This window comes from Tachysurus fulvidraco, chromosome 3 (genome assembly GCF_022655615.1).
Source record: "Tachysurus fulvidraco isolate hzauxx_2018 chromosome 3, HZAU_PFXX_2.0, whole genome shotgun sequence".
NCBI lineage: Eukaryota > Metazoa > Chordata > Actinopteri > Siluriformes > Bagridae > Tachysurus > Tachysurus fulvidraco.
Genome location: NC_062520.1, coordinates 19,677,936 through 19,693,482, shown reverse-complemented (window position 1 = coordinate 19,693,482; position 15,547 = coordinate 19,677,936). Strand labels below are relative to the sequence as shown.

The 15,547-nt window shown below is 35.3% G+C and overlaps 2 protein-coding genes across 4 annotated transcripts; both read right to left on the bottom strand.

Annotated features, from left to right (window-relative positions):
- Positions 1–807: 807 nt before the first annotated feature.
- On the bottom strand, positions 808–2,539 carry LOC113644647 (protein S100-A1). 2 transcript variants are annotated; one of them, XM_027149676.2, is made up of 3 exons: positions 2,399–2,539; positions 1,110–1,265; positions 808–1,016 (listed from the first exon to the last, which is right to left on the bottom strand). In XM_027149676.2, the coding sequence occupies exons 2-3, from the start codon at positions 1,248–1,250 to the stop codon at positions 867–869; spliced, it is 291 nt and encodes a 96-aa protein (XP_027005477.1). In that variant the 5' UTR covers positions 1,251–1,265; positions 2,399–2,539; the 3' UTR covers positions 808–866. The 2 variants fall into 2 exon arrangements, with proteins under 2 accessions (XP_027005477.1, XP_027005478.1); XM_027149677.2 differs by having other exon boundaries at positions 2,287–2,428.
- A 4,590-nt stretch (positions 2,540–7,129) lies between these two features.
- Positions 7,130–15,500, bottom strand: tlr18 (toll-like receptor 18). Of its 2 annotated transcripts, XM_027149870.2 has the most exons (4): positions 11,582–15,500; positions 9,407–10,386; positions 8,118–9,294; positions 7,130–7,846 (listed from the first exon to the last, which is right to left on the bottom strand). In XM_027149870.2, the coding sequence occupies exons 2-4, from the start codon at positions 10,378–10,380 to the stop codon at positions 7,415–7,417; spliced, it is 2,583 nt and encodes an 860-aa protein (XP_027005671.1). In that variant the 5' UTR covers positions 10,381–10,386; positions 11,582–15,500; the 3' UTR covers positions 7,130–7,414. The 2 variants fall into 2 exon arrangements, with proteins under 2 accessions (XP_027005671.1, XP_027005669.1); XM_027149868.2 differs by lacking the exon at positions 11,582–15,500 and having other exon boundaries at positions 9,407–10,542.
- Positions 15,501–15,547: the final 47 nt, after the last annotated feature.

Genomic DNA, 15,547 nt, shown 5'->3' with positions numbered 1-15,547 from the left:
TTTTAACAATCTGCATCAGTGCAGTCATGAAACTGGTGTTTTAAAATCTTCCCTGAATGTTCACTTCATGTAAAATTTCGTGGAGGGTAAGGAACCTGTGGTATTTTGTTTCATGTTCATCTCAGCTATACCCACAAAAAAATTAGTTGTTGAGGCCATATAGATTAACCTCATACAAATGTTTACAGAACAAAAAAAAAAAAAAAAAGTGTCTAGTTCCACTTAGATGAACGTTGGACTCAGCAATGGAAAATTCTGTGCCTTGTTCAAGAGCCCAACATAAGGTATCTTGGCAGTGCAGGAAATTGACTCCCCCAACCTTCCAATATCCTTAAGTACCTAGCCAGTACTGGTTTGCTAAATCTGTGTCTAATCACTCAGTTATATGCAAAATGTGCAATTACTATGAGGTCACATTAGCATAATGGGTTTCATAGTACCCACTGTTGAACGTTTTTAACATAGTCATAAAAACTGTATTTATGGTGCTATTAGATGCAATATTATTCTAACAGCTTGTCCTGAACAGGTTAACAAAAAATAATTAATTATACTTCCCTTCCAAATGACATGCATTTGTTAAATCAGATAGCAACTTTAAAACAATGGCTACCTGGGTAAAAAAAGGTGGTTGTCCAAAGTCAAAAACATGTTTCTTGTTGCACTTTTTCTTGGTGTGGGAAAAAAAGCTGTCCAAGCAGCTTTTATTAAGATATATGAGGGATTTACATTCAGTCCCTTGAAAAGCAATGAATGTTTTAAAGAAATAAGTACAAAAATGGTTGTATACAAAAGAATGATCATATGCTCAGTGCAACACATTTTTATTAAAGCAGACGAAGTAGTTCAGATGACATGAACAGGCATCAGCGTTTCATACACTCAACAAAGAAATCATTACATGCCACAGTAAGTGCTGCCACCAGAACTACAAATTCCTGGAAGTCCACTTCCCCATCTCGGTTCTCATCCAGATCAGACATTATCTTCTCCACAACCAGTGGATCTTTACTTGCCTGGAATGAGAATGCAGGAGTCTCAAACTTATATTTCAAGCAAATTTCAACCAAGATTTTAATATGGAATAAAATAAATAAATAAAAACTCACAGCTAAGAAGTCATTTAGCTCTCCTTGTAGAAGACTTTTCATTTCAGCTTTACTCAATTTGTATTTGTCCCCTTCTTTGGAAGAATAAGTGTGGAACACTTTGATAAGGCTGTCCATTGCATTTTCTAACTGAGAAACCATTTTCCTAGAGATTCCCTGTGGAAAACATGAAGGATTAAGGCCTGATCACATATCTTAGTTCTGATTTCTCAAGGTCATCATTTTAAATAAATGAAAGCACATTAATACCCGACACATTTGTAATCAACTCCCTAAGCAAAAACATTTGTAATTCCTTTTAAAGAATAATGCAATTCCACTGTGAATAGGATATTTGTTCCACTATTACGCACTCTCCTCTTCTACCCATAATGAACACCTGCTGACCCCTTTACAACTCCGATCCACTGACCAGTTTCTCACTTCTATGGAGATATCCGGTGTCTCAGAGTAACAAGTTGTTTGGCCCCAGTAGACTGATGATGTTGAGGGAATAGGAGGACTGGCATGCATCAAATATTTAACTAGTCCTTTTGTTGCAGTTTAAGAGGTTGAGAATGACCATCTAAAATTAAGTAAACTTTCTTAAATGTACTACTTCTAGGAAACATTAAAAGTAGCAGAAATAAAATGACAACTCTGGTAATCCAATCATTTCAATACCCAATTCAATTTATGTTTTGAATAGGAAAACCATCCACAGGATGCCATAACCTACAACAAATATGATATAATTTAAGAATCATCTTTGCTTTGAATCTTTCTAGGCTACAGAGATGTCTAGACAATATTATTGTGTAAACTAGTTATACAGCAACCATAAACATGAACTCTATAGAAAAAATAAATAAATGAATAAATGAATGAATAAATAAATAAATAAATAAATAAAATATGCTCCTTCTTTCTCACTGAGATGGTAAAGCAAATTATAGCAAAAAATTAGTATACTGTAGATCTTTTACTTAGAACGGTGCATGTAGTATAGAGTGAAGCTGTGCTCTAATTGTGGTCTAATTACTTAATCGTTTTAAATAAATGACGCCATTTCCAAACAAAGTAAAAAAACAAACAAAAAAAACCCTATAAATAAATAAATAAATAAATAAATAAATAAATAAAAAAAGTGCAGCACGCTTTTCTCTGAGCGTTGTTCGCGTATTATTTTTATACTTACATATAATTTCACATTGGCCAGCCAACTTTGCTAACTTTTTCTAGGCTAAAGATTATTTCTGGTCGTTGTCTTTCCAGGTAGTTAAAGAGAAAGGAGAAATTAATTAGCTTACCGAGAAAATGAAAGCTGTAGCTGATATGTGAGGAGATTCAGATCTTCTGTTTCTCACGCATTAAATGGCAGCGGTTCATCTGCGTGCTCTAATTAGCGTGTCAGACCCCATCCCCTCCTCTCCCCTTATAGGCGTCCTCTAATGCGCCAAATAAAAAAAGGAAAACAACATTATAAAGAAGTCACGATAAACACATTAAAGAACATAATCGTAAAAACAGATTTGAATGATTTCAAATATAAATTATATAGACATAGTCCTAACGTAAATTTCTATACATACAGGCATCAAAACATTTGAGTTTTAACCCTGAACCCATGTGAACCGTAAAGTAAACCTTGATCAGTCGATTTTGATCTTGATATGGTAAAGATGAACATTGATTGATGTAGAAGATGATGGGGATGCAAGGAATGTACATTCATTGATTCTCTGTGGCTCTGCAGACAAATTGGACTCTGTAGCATAAAATATACATTTACATTCTACATCTTCTCTGTTAATAGAAATTTCAAATGCAAACCTTAACACTTCTCATAGCCACAAATAAATTTACCCAGCCTCCTGCAAACGGTGAGTTATGTAAACCCTTTCCTACCTTCTTTCTAAATAAAATTATTTCTACACATTGCTCAGTCTACATTTTTATTATTAGTTTTATTCTAACTTTTATTCTAACTCATCCTCTGTTATTGGGATAATCATGATATGCAACTCACCATTTTGTCAGTTAGATATTACCCCAACACTCCTTAAAATTATCTGACTGCTTCAGTTTCCTTCTTTTATTAATTGTTCAGTTGCCTTTGTCACAGTCCTGTTGGAACTAAATAAGTCAATAGATCCCAATGTTATTTAAAAACCTGAGCTGGATCCGATTTTGGAAACAGCTACAAACCCATCTCCAATCTCCATTTGTATTAAGGTTGTGAAAATAGTTATTGCTTTCAAGCTACAAGTTCACCTTTCAAGCTACAAGTCCATCAAGTCTCCAATAATCACTATGACCACTTTCTATTCTGAGTTTATCAGTCATTTTTCTTTATTTATCAGTCAAAAAGAAAATTGGCTGTAGCAGGAGGCAGGTTGTTCATCAAAGGGCTGGAGAGTGGTACAGTAATAGTGTCTGCAGGCAACAGTTCAGCATGGTGGAGTTTGGGGATACATTTCTACAATTAGAGTTGTAGATTTGTCATAAGTGCCTTAATTGTGTCCATAATGCTTAAAAATACATTAAACACTTATCCATCATGTGATCCCATCAGGGAGGTGTCTGATTGGCCCCAAATTTATTCTGAAGTAAGACAATGACCCAAAACAAACAGCCAGCATCATTAAGAACTATCTTCAGTGTAGATAAGAACATGGGATCCTGGAAGTTATAGTTTGGCTCAACACAAAGCTCTGACTTCAAAATCAAGTCTGTCTGGGATTACTTGAATAGACAGAAGGATTTGAGGCAGCCTACATCTGCAGGAGAAGGTTAGTTCTCCAAGATGTTTGAAGCAACCTACCTGCAGAGTTCCTTCAAAAACTGTGTGCAAGTGTGTACCTAGGCAAAGAGAGGTCACACCAAATATTAATTTGATTTGGATTTCTCTTCTGTTCATTTACGTTTTTTACTTCATAACAGGGGCTGTTCTAGGATTTCATCTTTAGGGGTTTTAGCCCTCAGTGAGAATTTAAAACAAGAAGAATTTTATATTATATATTATATGACTACATAGTAAGCCAAAATTATTTTTTATTATTTAAAATGGAAAAAGTGGACACCAAAATTCTATTCATGATGTAATGATGCCAGTCTTGAATCAAATCAGTTCATGTACTGTATGTTTACATTCTCTACGAACAGTGAGTCCAATGAATGCAGTCATTAATAATAAAAAAATATATATATTCACAAGACAAAGACCAAATCAATAATTTTATTTTCATTTAGTATTGAATGGATTGTTTGCATTAATATTTTGTTTGTGTCAAAAGTTAATATTTCTGTTTGTGTCAACTCTGGTAATAAGAATAGTGAAATTTCACTGCTTTTGGTTGCTGTCTTTGCGGTTTTCCGCAAAGTTATAGAATCTATATAATATAGATGCCTCCAGATCTGATTGCGCGTGCACGTTGCGCATGACTATGCTTCTCCGTTCAAATAAAGCAGACAGCTGATGACGTACATAAAAGCAAAGTAAAACAATCGCTCTTGGATCAAACTGATAAATAATTTTCTTTCCCATCGACGACATGTCCTGCATTTTAACGTAATTTTTACTGTTTATTTATAAAAGTAAAAATTATACTTTTAGTTTTAGGGTGGCTGAGATCACAGACAGGGGGGCTGGAGCCACCCTATAAAAAGGCCTAGAACCGCCCCTGCTTCATAGGTCATTTTGTTAATGAATAAACGACCTAATACTTATTTTTACTTAACATATATAATTTAATTTATTTGTATTTGTTTTTACACAGTACTGTATGTGATTCCACTTTATGTGTTGAGCATCAGTAACCTAGTGGCTTTCAACCTGTAGGCTGGGGCCACCCAGTGAGTCATGGAGGTATTGCAGAGCTCAGAACTAGGTTAAATACATTTTATGCAGCTCTTGTAAAATATGAATGTTGTAAATGGCCCGCTACTTGCCGATTATTCATAACTTGTAGGTTTGTAATGTATTGTAATGTTTGTAATGGACACTAATTCATTTTGCACATCAATTTATGTATTTTAGAGTCAATTCAATTCAAGTTTATTTGTATAGCGTTTTTTTTTTGTTTTGTTTTTTACAATTGACATTGTCTCAAAGCAGATTTACAGAACATAAACATAGAACAAAAGGTTAATATAAAGAATAATATAAAGATTAATAGAATACAAAATTACCTCCAGGGTCGGGGTTCGATTCCCGCCTCCGCCTTGTGTGTGCGGAGTTTGCATGTTCTCTCTCGTGCCTCGGGGGTTTTGATTGTCTAGATGTGGGATGGTTTTCTCATTCATTTTTTAATCTCTGTCTTAATGGGTGAGGTGTGAGTCACTCCAAACCCTGTTAATATCAGATTATGCAAGTACTTATTAAATCTAGAGCATATAAACTATTCTATTCATAATGATAATGAAACTAAGTCTGAATTAATGTGTAGCCAGTTTAGGATAAGGACAGTATGACAGAATTAAGAAAATTAACAAATCTTTCTCAAAGCTGCTAATCATTATACTAGGTTTTAAGTCATTATAAATTCAATAGGTCTTGTAAAATACCAATAACACAAAATATTATTTTACTACAGTAGACATATAAGTGCATTTTCACTGAAGGGCTCTGCTTATCTATATCCTGGCGATGATTGTGTCCACACAAATGAAAGTACTTGATATTCAAAAAAGCTACAAAGAAGCAAGCAATCATTCAGTGGCTTTGCCCGCATCAAAATGCAGCCAAATGTGTCAATACTTTAATCCATAATGAAAATACAGAGAAATTTGAGTGCAAACATTATTAAACACAAGGAACATGTTCACTTTGACTACTTTATTATGCACACCTGTACATTTACTCTTTCATGCAATTATTTAATCATACAATCATGTGGAAGCAGTGTAGTGCATAAAATCATGCAAATACATGCCAGCAGCTTCAGGTATTGTTGACAATATACAAGACTTTTGACTAGTACATACTTGTTGGAGCCTGATGGGCTGGTTTGAGTATTTAAAACTGCTGACTGCCTGGGATTTTCAGACACAACAATCTCAAACACCTTATTGAGAGATGTCAGAGGAGCATGGCCAGACCGGTTCAAGCTGACAAAAAGACATGGTACAGTAGGTCAAATAACCAGTCTGTACAACTGTGGTGAGCAAAAAAGCATCTCAGAATGTACAACACATCAAACCTTGAGGCAGACGGACTACAGCAGCAGTAGACTACCTAAGGTTCCACTTTTGACAGCCAAGAACAGAAAGTTGCTTGCTGCAGAGGACCAATTAATACCATGCCTACCATAATACCTGCTGCTGATGTGCATCCATTCCTGGACACAATTTCCCCATTTTCTAATAGCAACTTTCCGCATGATAATGCACCATGCCACAAAGTAAAAGTCTTCTCAAACTGGTTTCATCAAGGAATTTTTCCAATATCTTATGGAATCTATTTCACAAAGTATTGAAGCTGATTTGAGAGCAAAAGAAAACACTACCCAATATTTGTATAATGTTCCTAATAATATTTGTATAATGTTCCTAATAAACTGTTCAGTGTATTTTTTTGTGGTTGAATCTCATTAATGATTCCTGATAGAACATACTATGCAGAGCACAAGATGGGGTTCAATTATATTCTGTTTTACTTGGATCTCAAGTAAGAAATGTAAAATATTAAAAAATTGATTCATGACAAAAAAGACACATCAATTTTTACATAAATCTGTTACTTAAAATGTATTTTAAAAGAGAAGTAACTTTGACAAACACTATTAGAAAATTCTGTGCTAGAAGAACAGTGATTTAACTAGAGACATTTATCAGGATAAGTCAATGAAGCTTGTGTTTGACCATTCAGTGGTAGGCACTATTTAAAGGATGGTTGACAAATGAAAGAAAAAACAATTTAATTCATATCCTTTGCAGAAATGCTGATCATCCCTCCGGTACAGTTCTAGAGACTTATAGAATCTGTGCCAAGGAACACTGAACCTGATCTGATGACTAGTTGTTTGTGTTGTTTTTTTTCCTTTTAAATTGACATCTCTCTGTATATATATCAACTTGGCCTGCACTGTATGTGGGCAAGAACAGTAAACAAATTCAGCACGGGTTGTTAGATGCAGCATAGCTTGCTTGGCAGTGGAAAAATGAATCATGCGGGATCATGGTTAGTTTTCTGCACTGAGCAGTGCCACAACATCCAGTAGAAAAGCACAAATAGTAAAGACTTTCAAGATCACCGTGACATGCACTTAGCCCAAAAACTTATTCACCATCACACAATGTTCATTATTCTTGATCTGATATTTTTCTTAAAGACCTTCGCTCTTTCCTACAATCTGAAGTTTAATCTCTGATGCCTTATCTATCTTTGGCCCAGAATCTGCAGACCCCTGATTCTCCTGGGCCAGCTCAATCACAGACAGAGTGTTCAATCTTATGGAACGTTTCCGCATGGAGGCTGAGAACTGCTGTGAGACAATAGGTTTTCCCATGACACTCCTTAGCTGTGCCCAGAAGAAGGCTTGATGTTTGGGTTGTGTAGGCCACTCTAAATAGGTTTTGTTGCTCAGCATCTTTTTGAGTTTACAGTACTTGCTGGGCAGAGAGTTTGGATCGATGGGTTCCTTTACCACTAGTATGACATCACTGAAGTTCTTGCCCATGGCTCGCTGCTGGGCAAAGTAGAGCTCGTAGTTGCACCACTCGCTGTTCACAAAGTGCTGTGAGATGACAAAGATAACCTTGAAAATGAAACAGGAGGTTAGAAAATTTCACAAAATGGTTGAAAGTCTACTCATGCATGTAACCTGTCAATTTGACAGGGATGAAAGTCTTACAGTTTAGACAACCATTCTATTTCATGTCTATATAAGTTCATAAATGTCTATATAACACAAATAAGTAAATTAAAAATGAGATATAGTATCTATTATTTTACATTTTGTATGGCATTACATTATTTGGACTATTTTGTATTCACTCCTCTGTGTACTTGAATTTATTTTTACATACCTTCCGACTGTTTTCAATGTTCTCAATTATGTTATCAATGATCCATTTTCCTGGCATAAAGTCTCTTTCATGGATGCAAAGACGGTAAGGGGGCTTGGAGTTCTCCAGACATGGTAACAGCTCTTCCCTTACCCAGTCTGCATCTGAGTGGCTGTAGGAAATGAAGGCATGAAATGTATAGTCCAAAGAATCTGCTAGTCCCTCCTTATGAGACCTATACTTGGACATGAGAATTTTGCATGTAGCTTTAGCATACCATGGAACATCAAATAAATAACATATTAGCATGAGTGCTAGCACAGCTCCTGCTGTTGAGACTACAGAGATTATGATGACCAGCTTGATATCGCACACTATCTGACCAGGGAGATAATGAGATACCATTGTATTGACCAGGTCTTGAGGGTGGTAACACTTGTAGCTTTCTGGCCAGTCTGTGATGTTGACTTTTCCCTTGACTGCAGTTTCCTGTATGAAAGCATGGAGCTCACAGGTACAGTGGTATGGATTGTTACCCGCTCTGAGTTTCTCCAGTTTAGGCAGTCCTTTGAAAGACCTCATGCTAATAACCCCAAAAGAGTTCCCGTCCAAACTCAATGACATTAAATTCTGGCTCTTCCAATCAAATGGAATAAATTTAATTTTGTTACCACTGAGGATAACCTCCTTCAGATAAATGGCTTTCCTGAAGTAGTTCACATCTATCTGGTCCAAATTACAGTAGGAGAGATCAAGGTACAATACAGTAGTTGGGAGACATTCGAAACTGTCAATAACCATACTGTTGTGGTTAGCGATGACTGTGGTTATGTCCTGTATCCAAGAGCAGGGGCTGTTTTCTTTAAATCCAAACTGATTGTAACTGATATCAATGACCTTTAGGTTTCTGAAGTTCCCAGCAAGAGATGCAAAGGAGCTAAGGCTGGTCAGTTTGTTATTGCTGAGATTAAAAGTGTGAAGTGCTGACATTACATCTGTGTAGTCACATTGCTGGTTAAAAAGGAAATAGTCCTTAAGTTGGTTTTTGGATAAATCAAGTATTTCAACCCCTCTCATCTCCTCCCATGCATCACAGGGTACAATGTTAAAATTCACGTTGTTTATGCGCAGGTGACGGATGTTGTTCAACCATGTAAAAGTCCAGTCAAAGCGTAGGATGCCTGGGTTGCTGATATCCCTGTAAAATCAAAAATATCAATCAGGGGAACTGTTCATTCTGGAAATTTTATATGATCTTGGGATATTAAGAAGTAGTAGATGTCCTTGTTCATATAAACTGAGATACTTACGACAAAACCAACGTATCCAGTGTTAGGTTTGTCATACTGGATCCCTCCTCACTACTCACTAATGTTTGTGACCGGGCAAAGTCAATGAAGAACAGTCCTAGTGTTTTAATATTACTTTTTTCTAAATTCACAAGAACCATTCTAAGCAGGTCCTCACTGAATTTCCCATGGTGAAAGGTCAGCTGCTTGGAGTTTATAAACCTTAATCCATAGAAAAGATCCTCTGTGTCAGTATAGTACTCAAACTCAAAGAGATTACGGAAACGAATGGCTTCAAATGTTTTGTTTTCAAGGTCTTTTAGCATTAGAGGAAGAGCCTGTGTCCTGTTATCTACGGCTATATTCATCCACAAGTTTGCGGTCTGGATGTTCTTGAGATATCCTGGATCATAAATGTCCAAGCTAGAAGCAGTTTTAATAGCAATCCTCTCCAGAGATATATTCGATAACACATCAAGATCCCCATTTCTCAAAAGGCTGAGTACAGGACCACCCAAAGACAACAGTTTTAAATTATTGAAATTCAAAAACACATGATCCAGTGTTGACTCAGTGTAGAGATTATTTGCAAGCTCTAAAATTCTCAGCTTGCTGAGTGGTGCAATGGCTATTGATGGAATAGTAGTCAGTGAATTATTGAACAGATTTACTTCTTCCAGTAGTAGGTTTTTGAGAAAAGCCTCATCCTCAATCAATGATATATTGTTAAACTGAAGCCAGAGGACTCTGAGGAGAGGCAGTTCAATGAAATCATCCTTTCTGATAAACTGTAGAAAGTTATAAGATAGATCTACGATCTCAATGGAAGAAGGTAGTTCTCCCACAGGCACTTTATCCAGTCGCTGGCCTCGGCAGTCTGCAGTGCGATAGTCAGCAGATATCAGACAGGCTTGTTCAGCTTGAAATGGTAAGATGAGTGATACTTGTAAGCCAAACAAAAGCATGAAAAATGTAAATACTCTCACATCTGCCATTTGGATCTGTGTAGAGATATAAAAACAGGCTGTTATTGCCATGGTGTATACCTTTTAATTTGTATAAATACAATTTTAGAGTGTTTGCATGGGCTTAACATTGCACATTTACAGTACAGGTATAATCACATGAAATTATGTATCATTTTGTATATATTTTAAATAAAAATGTAACATCTTACTTTTATTACAAACAAAGGTGGGTGACTTTTGTAAAAAAAACAAACAAAAAAAAAACAAAAAAAAGTACTGCCTGAATTTGAATTTGATTTCATTTTTTTTTAATGTTCTTCAACCACTTTCCTTTTTCAACAATACAATTTTTGACTGAATTAAAGAAATTAACTGATCCTGTGGACATTAACTTAAAATCCTGTGGACATTTTTAAATTCTGAGAAATATAACAAATTTATAAAAACATTAACTTCATACCGTAGTACATAGTATACATAAAAATACATTTTGTTAATATCACAATATAATAGCACTGTAACCTGCAGTCAAAAACCTGCATAGCATCTATGACACCTATCAACTATAATGTATTACATTTTTAAAAATTAAACATTTTGTTTGAAGGAATTTTGCTAGGTGTGATCATCTGCACTGTCTTATGCTATCAATATCCCTCTGTCTAGAAGATAGCAGCCTGTGTCAGATGAGTGCAAGCTTAGATTACAATATTCTAAACATTTGGTATTTTGCTTTTAATTGTGTCTAAATTAGTAAATATTTTACTCACACAGTTCAAGTGTTTAAGCATGATTAAAACACTTACCTCCAGCAGAAACAAATGCACTGTTGAGTAAATAATTGCAGTAGAAGAGAATGTTAGGTCAAATTTAGGTTATACACTGAGTTCATGGTACAAAATAAACTGTATAGATCTGTATAACACTCTTAGTTAGTATAGTATAGATGAGCACCATGTTCACTCATAGAGGTCAGTACCTCCTTTTTGGTATAGTATAAAAGACACTCATGTATATGTTTGGAAAATTAATTAAATTTTGAATCACTATATAGATCTTTTTAAACTTTGAATTTTATAAATGGCCCGAGTGATGAAATTGTGGTCAGAAAATATATTTCACTTTTCTCGTCTCAAACGATGATAATTCTACTCATTCCTCTGGTAATCAAACAATTTTGTCATTTCATGCTAAGCAAAACCTTTTGAATCATGAACAAAACACTTACTTGTTCTTACTCCCGTAATAGTCGAACAGATGAGGGAACTTTTTGCATTCTTGATATCCTTTTGTGAAATAAATATTTGCCTGGACACTCACCTAAAATACTTTAAACGAGTTCGAAAAGAATAATTCCTTCCAAAAATGTCACATATGACAAGGATTAAGTAAGAGCAAGTGCAGTCCTGTAAGGCAGTGCATGTACACTGTGTTTGTGCGCATGGTGTAATCCTTCTCCTCCCATCTTAGGTCAAATGGCTGAGATCTAGATGTAGATATAAATCTAATCAAGGTGCTGTTAGTCAAAAGTACACAACAATATAACAGATGTGTCCTAAAATAAAAGATCTTATCTTTGACGACAGCCACTTTCAACAAAGCCATCTAGTTTACCTTTAAATAATTAAACATTTAACTCATAATGTAGAAATGGGCATGAGGTGGCTCTTCTGGCAGCCACTTCCATCCATCCACACATTTTCTCTGCTGCTTTTTCTATGCAGGGTCACAGGTAACCTAGTGCCTTTCCCGAGGCACTTGGGCACCAACACAAGGTGGTGGATGGATGGGATGGAGTGCCATCCCATTGCAGAGGTCAATCACACACATTTTCACAAACATTCACACACCTTGGACAGGTTAGAGACGTCAATCAGCCTACAATTCATGTCTTTGGACGAGTACACAGAGGAAAGCACAGGGGAAACATGCCGCGTGCCATGACAACATTTCCTATCAGTATCAACTCATGACGTCCTAATCACTTGAACTCGTGCCTAATTCTGATTATCACAATTACATAAATCCCAAGTTTCAGTGTCGGTCTGTCAAGTGTTTGATGTTGAATTGGTCTTGTGTTGTTGTGTATGCCACAGTATGGTCCATTGTCATGGTTTTTGTCTTGTACTCAAAGCCCATAGTTTATGGATCTTTGAAGATTGAATCCCAGGTGGCAAAAGGGAGATTATTATTAGTAGTAGTAGTCAGTGCAGTAACCAATGTCATATAGCAAAAAATCTGATTAACTGTCAAGATAGCAATGCCTTATTATATCTACTTTGTCAAGATATTCTCTGCCCTGTACTGCCCAACAGACATATAGCAGCACATCTTGTGGCCTACTGTAGTCATGGTGACAATCAGTATCTGGTTTTGTCAATTGTTTTCCTGGTCTTTGACAAATAGGTGCTGTATTTTCTCTACAGGTTACCAAACACACATACACAATAATTTTAGATGCTTCATATTTCTCTTACCTCCGTGTAATTTGATGCAAGCCTTGTCAGCATGAACTTCAATATTTTGTACACTTGCAACTCATTACTGTATGTGAGAGAGAAAAAATCTCTAGTGACAATTTGTTGTTTGTTGAAATCTGGAATTGGGGCATCTTTATGTCTGGATGTATATTGTTTACTATTCACTTTTCTGGTTCACAACAGTATTTTCACTCTCTTCAACTTAGATATGAACTTTTTTCTCAAAGATTTACCCCGCCTTATGAGAAGGCAGTTAAGGGTCTGGATTTAACATAAAGTTTTACCTTTGGAGATCCCTAACTAAACAAACAATTGGTTGCTCATTGTTTTTTTTGTTTGTTTGTTTGTTTGTTTGTTTTGTATTTTGCTGTAGTTACATCACTGAAACCTTAGATCTTGGAGTCATTGAATACAAAAATGTTCTTGGGAACTAAAATATTTATCCAACTTAAAATGTATGACAATACCTGTAGCACTCACATCAATGGATTTCAAATTATTATTTTGTTTGTTTTAGAATATTTATTTCATTTGATTTGATTTGTTGAATTACATGCTTAAAACAAACATTTCCTAATCATCAAATTACTGCCCATGACATTAATCTACAGTTAAGCCAAGATCAACAATTTTAGATGAAATTATATATAAAGTCAATTAGCAAAAATTTTTTACACACACACACACACACACACACACACACACACACACACACACACACACACACACACACACACACACACACACACACACACACACACACAAGATTGTTATTCATGATGCATTCATGATGTAAAAGGAAATGGTGTTATATGTATGTTGATCGACTGCTAATATTTTAGGTTTGAACTGAGTTTAAAATGTGCAGACAAATGTATTACTGAAACTCAGAATATAAATAGATAATAGCAAATGGACATGAGTGTAAATGAATTGTCCATGGTACAGTAGGAAGCTAAACTTAACAAAATTATAGACTTGTCAGGAATGCAATCCAATGCATGGAAACTCTCGAAAGGACGTTACAAAATGAAATTAAATGTTACAAAATAAGTTTGTTGAATCACACAGATGATGCAGATGGGCACCAGCTATATAAAGTTAGCTCTGTACTGATCATCTCAAGGAAACTGTGTCTAATTCAAATCTGGACCAAGACAATCAATCTATCTTGCTAGTTACTGTACAAATGTCAAGGTCCTGCGATTGACAGCCAGCATAGAAGATCAAGCCCAGAAAGCATGCAGAGCTACTCTTTACACGAATCTGTGACTTGGTGGCAGACATGGCTCAGCTGAAATTAATAACTTAGAAGCTGAAACCTGAGCTTCTTAACATAGCCCTCCATATAGGTCAGTGTGCAATCTGATCAGAGGATTGAAAGGGTACTACTGTATGTTTACAGACACATCTGAGAGGTTTATCCTCTATGATAATGATCTAACAGTTGGGCAGCAATCATCACTGTTTAGGTTTGCGTACTGTGATATCCAGCATGTTTTTTATTTTAATTTGATGTGTTGAGGTTATATTTAGGTTAAATTAAGGTGTAGGACATTTGGAAGCTTCTTTCATGTTTCAACAATGTGGGGAACAAAACTGTTTACTCCATATTTTATAAATCTAGCCATATGAATCTTCTGAATGGAAGTCAAATCTTTCCACTTAATAGAAGAAGTACTGAGTTTACTGTGGTGCTAAAGGCAACATTCCATTTTTAAGTGTGAATAATTGAAAAAGTGCCAATTTGTCCATCTCACTATATTTAGTTTCTGATGTTCTAAGCTGATATATGACACATTAAATGTATGAATATGTGAGAATCAAAACAATTTTGCTGGATTGAATTGAGGAGAAAATGCTCTCAAATATTCATTTAAACACATTTATTAATGTTTAGTTCATATAAGGTCAGATTTGTGTCTTGAGACCTGTCACTTGTAGTTGTATTATGTAAAAATGTAGAGTTTTGTTAGAGATGTAGAACATGTCAAAAATGTTTAACACAAAATAAACACATCAACCATAAAAGTTTAAGTAAATTATAGTAATCAGCACACGTCATTTTATTTTTATATTAGTAATTCATTTTAGTATTTCTTGATCTCTGAGACATAACTGTTAAAATGAATGAAGTTAAATTCATTTATAAATGGCATATGGGGTCAGTTTGAGTGATTGTTCTAGGAATGGGACAATGAATGACGTTTTGTCTCTCTTCTTCTCTCCTATGACTGTTTGTCTTTTGAATGTTTACAGTATAATAATCACAGTCCCACATGAACAGTAGATCAAACATTGAGAAGTTCACTTCAACAAAACAGGATATTCTCTAAAGACATTACTCACATCACTATAAAACTGTCAGGTGTTCCCTCCATCTACATAGGCAGCAATGGTGGAGATCAGCAAATGCGGAGCATTAAATTTACATCAATATAAGATTAATCACAAGCTTTTTGTCCACAGCAACTACAAAATGTAATTATACTATTCAAGCATATTTGGCCATCATATCCTAACTTTTGAAAATTCAATGCTTATTGTTTAAAAAAATTATCACAGGTGTTCACAGGAGTATGAAATGCTATATGTCTCTGTATACATCTAAGAATGTATAGGTCTGAAGTGATGCTGTTTTACACAGTAGCAAATTTGGGTGATCAGTTTTCTGCCTTTATAGTTTAATTCCACCTGCCCAGGAAAATGATGGC